The sequence below is a fragment of the Periplaneta americana genome, chromosome 8, assembly GCF_040183065.1.
Source record: "Periplaneta americana isolate PAMFEO1 chromosome 8, P.americana_PAMFEO1_priV1, whole genome shotgun sequence".
In the NCBI taxonomy this organism is placed as follows: Eukaryota; Metazoa; Arthropoda; class Insecta; order Blattodea; family Blattidae; genus Periplaneta; species Periplaneta americana.
Window position 1 is genome coordinate 148,468,885 of NC_091124.1, and position 12,440 is coordinate 148,481,324.

At 33.9% G+C, this 12,440-nt stretch overlaps 1 protein-coding gene across 2 annotated transcripts in view; it reads left to right on the forward strand.

Annotated features, from left to right (window-relative positions):
• The window catches only part of LOC138705143 (transcription elongation factor SPT5-like), a 136,047-nt gene that overhangs the window by 40,186 nt on the left and 83,421 nt on the right, over window positions 1–12,440 (forward strand). For both annotated transcript variants that reach the window (XM_069833804.1, XM_069833803.1), the window contains exon 7: window positions 5,953–6,139. In XM_069833804.1, the coding sequence (XP_069689905.1) occupies window positions 5,953–6,139 (187 nt within the window). The remainder of the gene's footprint in view (window positions 1–5,952; window positions 6,140–12,440) is intronic.

Here is a 12,440-nt window from a genome sequence, read left to right on the forward strand (position 1 = left end):
AAAAAAGACTGTCGTGTACTCATCACTTTTAAAATATCATTAAACCATATTAATAATTAAGAATGAAAATCCGGGGATATCAGGGAAAAAATTATTTAATTCGGGGACATTTAGGGGACGAATTTCGTCCAGGGACAGAAAGCAAAATTCGGGGATTGTCCCCGGTAAATGGGGACGTCTAGCAACCTTAATGAAAATAAGAGATGGAAAATTCGAAGCAACAAAGATATCAGGGAAATTTATAACAATATTGATTTGATTGCATTAGCCTAAAGTAGACGATTAAGATAGTTCGGTCATATTCTGCATAACAAAGGCTTACAATATCAAGCATTGCATGATACCCGCATTAGCACAAAATTCCGCACTTGCATAATGTCTAGGTTTAGTATAGAATCCCCACAATAATGATCATAGAATTACCACAGTTATTATTATTGATATTGTTACTACTGCTGCTGCTGCTGTTAATTTCATAGAGGCATCCTAATATTGACCACACACACACGCACGCGCGAAAAGGAATCCTGAAAACCGTAAAAATTTATTGGAATGATTCTACTTTATAGAGCCATCAACTTATTCTTCTTGTGCTATGGTACTACAACCCAAATCAGGCCTTGACCTCCTCTATTCTCCTCTTCCAATCAGATCTGTCCAGTGATGTTCTCTTCCATGCTGTTACTCCCAAAACTTGTCTAGCATCCTCTCTCACTGCATTGGCCCATCTATCCTTCGGTCTGCCTATCGGACTTTTACCATATATCCTTCCCTCCATTACTTTCTTAGGTATCCTCTGGTTCTTCATTCTATTGATATGACCAGCCCATTCCAATCTTCGGAGTTTGAAGTGTGTCACTACATCCATATCTCGATATTATTCCATTACTTCCTGGTTATACCTTATCCTCCATTGTCCATTTTCATTAACTGGTCCAACTATCCGCCTCAATATCTTTCTTTCAAATGCACCTAAGGCTGATTCTATCTTATTATTCATTACCCAAGTTTCACATCCATAACAGAGTACCGTTCTAATCATTGTTTTATAGATTCGAAACTTAGTTTTCTTATGTACAAATCTTGATTTCAGGATATCCAATAATGCAAAGTATGTTTGATGTCCCTTCGTCATGCGTGTTTGTATATCTGTCCATTCTTTTTTATCATTGGCAGTGGCGGCCGGTGAGGCATTCTGGTGGTGGTGCCAAAAATGAAAAAAGGTTGTACGCAAATTACCCTAGTGAAATTGATAATCGCAGTTCACGTTTGCATTATGTTAAATAAACACATTAATTAAACCAGCTACTTTACCAGGCAGTTAATAATGCATCTAGTAATAGTTACAATAACATTTCCGAAACTAATAACGAAATTTACGAAATATACAGGTAATGGAAAACTTTCACAGTACCGGTACCCGTATTGTTAGTCAAATACAAATAACATTTATAACTAGTAAAATTACTGGCAAAAACACACGAGATAAACAATGATATAGATAATAAACAAACACGTTTGCACTTTATTTAACAGGCCGATGAATCCAAGGCAGCAGCCTGAATAACACATGTTCATGTCCTACACAGATCTCATGTATCTTTAACAAAAGCATCAGTACTATAGCAACAGTGTAGTGATATTTAGTTGCCGCAAAATAAAACAAATATTACACAACATTAACAAACAGTTTTACATAATATGAAAAAATATTTATCTTTCGAAAAAGAACCATGACTGACTATCTCTGCGTTCAATATAGTTAAATGGATAATACTTTACACATTCAAATCCAAGATATGTGCATTAGTTTTGAATTGGCAACATTACATTAACATTTGACGCGGAACTTTAACTTGTGTTTTCGTGCAAGTCTGCTGTTGATAGTTCCTGCCTAACGTCTCCAACAACCCTGCCATCTAGTGAAATTTCTGCATTACTGTGCTCTAGCGGGTGGAATATTAACTACTGAGTCAAATTGAATTCGGCTCAAAGTCTGCCATAAGAAACGCATATAAACTAGAATCAGTAGTCTTTTGTACAGTGTTATATGGACGTAGGCAGTGCCACACCGAAGTGGCTCTAACGTTCTGAAAAACGCTGCAAGAGTGCGTCTGGATCTGTGCACGCGCTCATTCAAATGAAATACGAATATAATGTGTAGAAATAAACTATTACAACTGCTTTCTAGGATATTATTTTTTGTTTCTTTCATTGGTGGTGCCATGGCACACTGGCACTACCCCAAAAGCCGCCCCTGATCATTGGTTATTACTGACCCAAGATATTTAAAATCCTTCATGGTCTCAAATCTTTCTGAACCTATCTGTTGATTGGATATTAGTGTTTTTGGACTTATCATCCACTTTGTCTTGCTGTTATTAGGCCTAATGTTCAATCCTATTTTTCCTGCTGCATTTTCAAGGTCTTTAAGTATCCCTCCTACTTTGGCTTTTGATCTACCCATAATGTCCAAATCATCTGCATACCCAACTACTTGTATGTATGTATGTATGTATGTATGTATGTATGTATGTATGTATGTATGTATGTATGTATGTATGTATGTATTTTATTTCGTCCTAATGATCATACAGGATGATGTTGGACACGTCAAATTAATACTAAAAACAGTTCTAAAACTAATACACATTTACAAAATAATGCTAATATATATAACATGGTGTATTTTACTGACAAATGATTGAGCACTACCACTAAAATTGTCAAATCTTCGCACAATAAACCTAGAATGAATAATTATCTATGAAACCTTTATCATCTACTATTAATAAATATGTACGTACAACTCAACATTTAATAACTGTAAATACTAACATTCAAGATATTCTTGTACTGAATAAAAACAACCATCCATAAGAAATTTCTTTAATTCTTTTTTGAATTTAACATCAGCATTTAAGTGTTTAATTGACCCGGGTAATTTATTATAAAGAAGTCTGCTGTTATAGGAAAAACTCTTTTCAAAAAGAGAACTTTTGTGTCCAAACAGGTGCAAATTAGACCTTCTTCTTGTACAGTGATTGTGAATTTGTTCATTTCTGGTAAATTTTTGGAGTTGTTTATGAACGCAAATCAAAATCTCGTATATATAAATGCATGGTACAGTGAGAATGTTTAGAGTTTTGAAATAAGATCTACAGCTTGTGTTGGTGGGGAGATTTAACATAATTCTTATGACTTTCTTTTGAATTTGGAATATTCTGGAACAATGGTTCGATTTTCCCCAAAATGTTATACTGTATGACAATAAACAATTAAAATAAGCAAAATATGAAATTCTAAGTATATCTATATTCACCGATGACCTGAGGGTGTAAATTGCAAAGCATATCATACACTCTTATACATCAATGTATTATTAATATCTATATCTGTTTGCCTTATCACCCAATATAGCGTAATATTAAATAGCATTATGCCAATCCATCCCCTTGTTTCAACTCATTGTTAACAACAAAGGCTCCTGATATGCCACCAAAGACTTTGACTTGTGCTCTAGTTTCCAACGTAATCATTTTTATCAGTCTTATTATCTTTGGGTGTATTCTTTGTTTCGCTAAGATTCTATATAACCCAATTCTACTTAGGCTGTCTCGAAGTCTATGGTTCCAGATTCCTTCGTAATATGTGAGTAAAAATAGCAGTGATATACCTCTGGGAGCCTGCCCTTATGGCGAAACATTGCGTATACATAGGGACCATGCAATTAAAACTAAATTGGCCGATGCCCTCAGCAAACTAAAATACACCGTCTATGAAGAAGTCCACGGAACTGCCGACAATGGCAGTAACAGACGAATTGACGTAATCGCCATTTGCGAATCATTGTCTCAGGGTATGATAATCGACCCCACCATCAGGTTTGAAACATACAAAGGACAGCCCGAAGACGTACATGAGGAGAAACGAGCAATCTATGTTCCAACCATGCCGTATTAAAAAAATTAAATACCAACTTCACGATGTCAGTGTTACGGGATTGATGTTTGGAGCAAGAGGAACGATACCCAACTTCTCTTCTAAATTCTGTAAGACCCTGGGACTGCACAAATCTTTTCTGAATGAACTGGCCCTCCTCATAATTAAAGAGACAGTCAAACTTTTACGGAACCACCTATATGGACTCTAATTCAGTGTATGGAAAAAATTGACGCACCATTATCATTTTTCTTTTTCCTTCTTAGCTTTCATTGATTCTTTACTTGAAATTTTTTTTTCTTCTGTAAACTGCCATTGTTTGTGTATTTGTTTGCCTTTTTTCTTACTCTTTTAGCTCTCATCATCTATTTGTTCTTGTATTGTTTTGTATGCTTTGTGTAATGGCAGCCTCTAATTTGAGGAAGCTCCAATAAATAAATAAATAAATATGACAGTCCAATCGATCACCCTTCTTGTAGATTGGGCACTCTTTGGGCATCTGTTCTCTTTTCCATATCTGTATTATCAATGAATGAACCACCTTTTCCATTGATTCACCCCCTGCTTTAATCAATTCTGCTGGGATATTATCAATGCCTGGTGCCTTGCCATTTTTAATGCTTCAATAGCCATTCTAATATCTATTCTATCTGGTTCTTCCAGTTCTCCTTCAATCCCACCTTCGTTAAAATCTTCTTCAATCTCTCCTAAAATCTCTTCATCTCCCCTTTCATTATTCAGTAGCAGTTGAAAATGACTTCTCCATCTGTCTAAAATTTGTTCCTGCTCGTTAATCATGTTCCCACTTAGGTCCTTAATCATATCTGTTCTTGGTATGTATCCGTTCTTTTTATATCTTACCTCCTTGTACACCTGTCTTATACAGTATTATTTTCTTGGAAATTTCTTTCCATTTCCATTATTCTATTGTTCATCTCTCTCTTCTTACTTCTGCATATGTGACTGGCTTCTCTCCTCTTCGCTTGAAATTCAGTATATTTTGTACCATCAACTTATTAGAAAGAGCAAAAGAAACAAATGCCAATTTTGTAATTATTTTTATTTTGAGCTGTGAAAATAAAAAATTAGGAGTTTGTTTTAAATTTACATCATTATTGAAAAAAGATATCCTGGTTTGACTTTAATTTTATCTGCATAAAGTACATCGAAAGCAAAATTAAATTATTGTCTTTTAAAAAGTATAATGTTAATTTTCACAAGATGTACACTCTTTGACAAGGAAAATTGTAGCTCTCGTGTAGCGTGAATTTGTGAAGTGTTGTTTGAGTTAACGTGAGATTCACACAGGGAAATATTAAGCATCGGGGTCCAAGGATGAAATCAAGTCATAAAAGTGACGAATCTGTGTGTCATGAAATGACATATTCCCTACAAAGCCTTTATGGCTTAGCAATAGAGCTCTTACTTCTTGTTACAAAGACCGGGCTTCGAATAACTCTATGTAAAATGCATATGTGTAAACACAGCGCACATGATGATTCCCGAGCTATTCCGAGGCAGGACTTTGTCTTTGAACAGCGACCAATTTCCGTGTTAAGGTGTACATCAAATATTAATTTAGTCTTAACTTTCTGCAATAAAATGTACTGCCTCGTACAGTAGCTTGAAAGAGCATTGTGATGATGGATTTCAACATAAAAATTTTTACTACTGTAAGGACTACAATAGCTTTTCTAGTTCTTAAACATTTAATTATTATTTTATTCATATTCAGTATTACCGGTAATTGTTTGCTCTTCACAGAAAAAAAAAAACATACCGGTACAAATAAAACTAATGCATAACAAGCGTCTGTATTTCTTTTTTGTATTTATATGTGCTATCTGGTGGGATGGAAGGGAAGGCCTTACGGCCTTAATCCTCTCAGATTAAATAAAAAATAAATAATAATATCATCTTACTGAAGAGAAGGTAAAATAGGTACCATAAAAATTTGTAATACAAAAATAATTACAATAAAGAAAACAGTAAGATTTTATTCAATTTCAGGATAACAAAGGGGTGAAAAGGAGATGGAAGCGTCGCCCACCAGCAAAATCTTTTGATCCTGAGGCTATTAAATCTGCTGGAGGTGAAGTGACATCAGATGGAGACTTCCTCGTATTTGAAGGAAATCGTTATTCACAGAAAGGTTTCTTATATAAGACCTTTCCAATGAATGCAATTATAGCAGATGGTATGTTCGATAGATAAGTTTATGAACAGAATGACTGGTTTTCGAGCCTAAATAGTTATAAGGTTGCACAGTTTTTATTTTTTTATATTCTAATATTAACTAAAAAATTGTTTTATACTTATTTTATGCATTACTGTTTGAATAGTGAACATAGAAAAATTACACACTTTATAAAGTGAATGCAGCAAATAAAGGTGGATGACAGTTTACATTGCTACACCTCATTGGTGTCGCAAAGGAAGTGGTCAGATTTATTTATTTATTTATTTATTTATTTATTTATTTATTTGTTTATGAACATAACAGACAAAGCCCATTTACAATATTCAAGACTTACAATTTACATAATTTATAAAACATAAACAAGGAAAACGAAACATACCCTCATTTAAAAACAGAAACAAAATAGAAAAGAGAGAAAGGAAAAAAGGAATTGGAAATAAGGTGTGGGAGTAGCTTGAAATTAACTAATATTCTGCAAAATATGATAACAAATTATTCTGTACCGGTATTTAGAAAAATTAATATTGAAAATATCAACATTCTGATGCAGATGTAATTTATTGTATAATTGCAACATTTGAAAAACTGGAGAATTTTTGTGCGATTCAGTATTTGCCCTTGGTATGAAATAGTACATTATGCAACGAGCCTATAATGGTAGTAATTAAGACGCGAGTATGTTTGTTTATGAAACGAGCACAAGTGAGTTTCATAATTTTCATACGAGCGTCTTAATTACCATTATAGGCAAGTTTCATACGACTTTTTATGCTCGACCATATTTCTAACTTGAAATTATTCATAAGTATTCATGTTATGGTTATGTAAGTGAGGAGTGGAACTGACCTGAATTGTGAGATGTGCGCAGATGCGAAAGTATTGATTTTTTTCTGGGCACGAATGTCATTGAACTTGATATAATCTAGAGAATAACATGAACATTAGGCTTGATATAACCTGGAAATTGATTTAGAATTGAAAAACGAGATGACAAATTGAATTTATTTGAATATTATTTACAATTAACGCTAATTATTATAGTAACAGAACATAACCTTCTGAGACAGTATTGGATTTCCAGCCTCCGTGACTTTTCGTTAATTGTCTTTCGATTGCATATCCGAGAATAATCGATACTTGCGGTTTTATAATGGTACAATTGTGATTTCTCATTGGCTGAACAACTGAATTATAATGAATAGGTGTACTTTAATGAGCTGCATTAAAGGGATACTACCAGGTGTATAATTAATACATTTCGGCATGGTCGAGCATAATAGTACATTATGCAACGAGCCTATAATGATAGTAATTAAGACGCAAGTATGGATAAGCGAGTTTCATAATATTCATACGAGCGTCTTAATTACCATTATAGGCAAGTTTCATACGACTTTTTATGCTCGACCATATTTCTAACTTGAAATTATTCAGATGTATACATTTTATTTGTATATGACAAGATCGGAAGTGACCTTGTTCTAGGTCGTGAATTGTGAGATGTGCGCAGACGCGAAAGTATTGATTTTTTCCGAGGAACAATAATGTCATTGACCTTGATGTAATCCCGTTAAACTTGATATAACCTTGATTATTGAATTCGACATTGAAAAACGAGATGACAAATTGAATTTATTTGAATATTATTTACAATTATTAACGCTAATTATTATAGTAACAGAACATAACCTTCTGCGACAGTATTGGATTTCCAGCCTCCGTGACTTTTCGCTAATTGTCTTTCGATTGCATATCCGAGAATAATCGAGACTTGCGGTTTTATAACGGTACAAAGCTGACTTGTCATTGGCTGAACACATGTAAGCAGAGTTGTCATTGGCTGAACACCTGTACTTTAATGAGTAGGTGTACTTTAATGACATGCATTAAAGGACTGCTACCAGGTGTATAATTACTACATTTCGGCATGGTCGAGCATAAAATAAATTTCAAAATTTTGTATTATGCTTGGGTACATATAATGTTATATAATAAAATAAACTATCACAGTCCAACTTATTGTTAATAATTTTATAAAGAAAGTTTAAAGATTGACAATTTCGTCTAATTGCAACCTATTTAGTTCTTAATTTAATTCTATTACATACATTTCAAATTGTTACTTTTTCTCGTATTCTAAAGTAGATAATAAATCTGCGTGATATAAGGAAAAACCAACTTGGATGAGCAGAGGCCGATTTACCAATAGGCTAAGAATAGCCTTCACTCCAGAGGATCAAATTTTAGAGGTGACAATTTTTAAAGAACATTTTTGCGTCTGTTGTAACAGCTGGATTTGCACAGATGATGAATGATCATCGAGACGATTATGTAGCACGAGTACTGGTCGAATGTTCTATATGGAGGAAAATGTAACCCTTCATTATCTTCCGATATTCCCCCACTTAAATTCAGGAATAATTGCTGTGGTGAACGTACCTTTTATTTTATTGCCAATTTAAAAACTGCTGCGTTTGTCTTAAAAATGAATGAGGACTGACTTAATGCTCTTGCTGTTCTTAATATTTTGTTAAAATTATTTATTGGAAACATTGGAATATGACAATCTAATTAATCTGTTTGCGAATCAAATGTCAAGACGTCAAAAAGAGATAACTTGGGTGAATTTAGATATTGTGGCTCTTGTATATTCTATGAGAATATAACTAACCTCGTTCATATGTATGGTATGCCAGTTATGGTGATAGACCTATGCTTAATTTTATGGACTGCAATATATGTTTATCTGTATAAATAAATAACTGAAAATAGTCTTACTGAAATAAAAGAGATCAGTTCTTTTAATTTTTCCAATGACTTCAAACAATTTTTCAAAACAAGTTTATTTGGCCATTTGTTATCATATCAACACATAAAAGTAGGTAACACAGTTATCAATTAATCATTCTTGAATTCTTACTTCTTAAGAAAAATTTCAATTTACAATATGTGATTATTTAAGGAAAAGGGCCGACATGCGCTTCAAAGCTTCAAATCCACCTCTGTGGATGAGTAGGTCTATGCTTGTTATGCAACGTTGACCTGCAAAAAATGACTGCTGGAAAACCCCGTATTTCCTGACAGGCCACTGTTGTGATCATAGCATATAGGAAGTCTTCTTTAGATTCTAATATTTTAATTGCCTTACAGAAAATTGGAAGTGTACATTTAACAAAATACAGAAAACATTGTCACTTAACAATGAATATTCATTTACTTCATCTTTTTGGGAACATACAGATTTCCAAATTAAAGGACGTGTTTCTTCTTCACCTTTTGCCAAATAATACATTTTCAAAGCATGCCACATTTTAACAAGGCGTTCAACAGCTAATGGAAGGGACAACCATCGAACTGGAATATGATGCAAAATCTGAAAATAGTTTTGTTGAGCAAATTCACATAACGACCTAAGTTCCTCGACAATCTTACATGACGACGAGAAGTCGGAATATATTTTCAAGACTAATGCCTCAACATCATACTTAAGGAATTAAAACCAAATTTGGCATAATTCTGTGGTGTTTGGGTAAAGGGGGATAAGTCATAAAAATGAGTTCGGAGGTAAATGAAAATTAAACTTGGAACCCTTACTACAACTAATTTTCTACACAAATAAAACACATCAACTGCTTGTATTCTTTGATTTTTGCACACCCACTTGTATAATTTAACTTGTGTGTTTATCTGGAGAACAAAATTTTACCTGGACAAAAAATGACTTATACCCCTTTACCCGAACACCACAGAATTATGCTGTACGTGGCAATAACAGTTACCCTATACATATTAGTATTTTTGTCTTTCATTTTTCTGAACATGGCCGATAACATGCTGAAATATGTTAACGAGGTAATGTAAAATTTAACACGTGAAAGACACATAATACGTTTTCCGAAGTGATATAGTGTTAAAAATTGTGCAATCAAGATGTATAGATATAATTTTATTTGAAATGTCCTCAGAGCACTCTTATTACTGTCTTCATAGACGTCTAGAATATTGCTACGTTTTCCATGTTTTACAGAAAAATGTGTCACTACTAATGGGAAATGCTTCTTGTTACCTTTATTTGACGCATCTGAACCAATTGAAAATGGGGTACCGGTACCGGTATTTCTTAAGTCGTTCAGAAGCCTTTCCTGTGAGAATCGTAAAAAAATGCTGGTAACTAGGGCTTCACTTTTGATTCGCGCACATCTGAAGAGTCATTGAAAACACAAGAGTAAAGTTTATTACCACAATCTTGTGAATTGTAGGAGTGGTGATGTTTTACACCATGAAATCTTAAAGCCAACTCAGTTCTGTAACTTTATCATATTCAACTGAATATCGTGGGAGCATAAATTTCAGAATAGAATAATTATTCCTACTTTGTACTTTGTAATGTTTTTTGTGCCTCTCTGATTCAGAATGCTTATTAACAACTTTAACGCCATTATATTTACTGTAAATGAAACCTTGCACACTATACACCTTCAAGAAAGTTCATCCTCTTCTTTTTCTAGCCAGTCCTTGTACTTATCATTTGGCAACTATCCATCACGAAAATAACCAAAGTATCTTTTTGCCGGGGAGAAAAAAAAACTCGCACAAATTCCCGCACTTCGCATAACAGACTGCACTGCACTATAAAGGTGTAACAACTGACTTGTAAAGGATCAAGGAAGTGAATATTGAGTTTTAAATTTGAAATTATTCCGTTGTTACGCATTCATACTGCTACAAAACTTTATTAAGGACAAAAGTTAATTGAAAATGGTTGATTGAAGTCATATTTCTGAAATATATTATCATCATATCAAAATTATCTGTTTTAATTTTCTATTTACGTCATCTTTCATCGTTGGTGATTGTTGGCGTAGTGTGAGAGACTAGTGTCAGTCTGATTGGCGAAAAAATAAAAGCGCGCTGAAACTTCATAATTATAATAATAATCAAGTCCTCCACAGTATTTTTCTTTATACTGTGCTCCAACACTCACAGACGTTCACTTTTAAAGTCATATGCTTGCGTCATTGTAAGCCTGACACATGTTCACTTTTAAAGTTATTTGATAGACAGTGAATTTTCACTACAACATTGCTAATTATTAACATTTCGTACGCAATTTCCCCGGGCATAAGTTTCCTGTTGGCCGGAGATGGATTCATAAAACTGGGCACTCCAGGTAGTGATAAGAGATCTGGCAACCCTAATGGCAGGACTGTCAGGCGACCTAATGGAATACATCAAGGACTTAAGACTAGACTGAACAATTTCAAAGTGATTATAAATTAGAGGAGGAGTCAAAAGCAAGTCAGCTTGATCTCTATTCATGTAGACTTTCAGTGCAACAAGATATTGGTTGGTTGGTTGGTTGGTTGGTTGGTTGGTTGGTTGGTTGGCCAAGGAATTGGACCACCTCTTCCAATCCATCTTCCAGGAAATGTCAGATCAGTTCTCTCCGTACTTCCAGATGCCAGTTCAGTCATTCTTATTCGGCCAACACCATGCCTCTTAGTTACTGATTCCGTCTCCAAAAACGCAGCTTTCCATATCTTAATCCTTTTCTCATCAGGTGGGTCCCTATTGTACACTGCACAGAAGCAGAACCGTCAAGTACATCTCAAACAAAGATGGGCGATCAATTTCAGTTAACTTTGTACTGTAATGATCGAAACATGTTCCATATACCACCACATAACTTTCTACTGCCAACACTGCTATCTGAAGTGAAAAAATTGAAAAAAACTTGAGAGTCCAATTTATATAATATATATTTTTTTCGCGTTTATTTAGTCCATCTCTTTACACTCGATCAATCGACAGCTCAAACTGTCGGATCAGGTGAGATTTCTTGCGTATGTTTCAGTAACGGGACTTCTTTGTCTACATGGCAGTATACTTTTCGTTTTGCTATATTCATTTGTTCAAAATTTATAAGCAAAGTGTGATTCTATGAAAATGTCGTACCGAAGTGAATTTTTTTTTAAATTAATGCGGGAATGTTTTTGTTAAAAAAATATGTCTTTGAGTTTAAGTTGCCTTATTCCATTAAATAATGTTTCAAATGCTTTGCAGATCTTGTCATATTCCAAACACTCAAAAAAACACTTAAAGAAACTTATATTTCATATCACAATTTGGACATGTAAATTTATTTTATTTCAAGCCTCATTTTTTTGTATACCATATTTTGGTCTTTCCTTGAAGTAAATATGAAAATAGTTGGAGTATCCTAAGGTTCTAAATAACTTAAAAATACAATAATTATTTGTGCTGTAAGTTATGGTCAGTCAGGCACAATAAATGTACA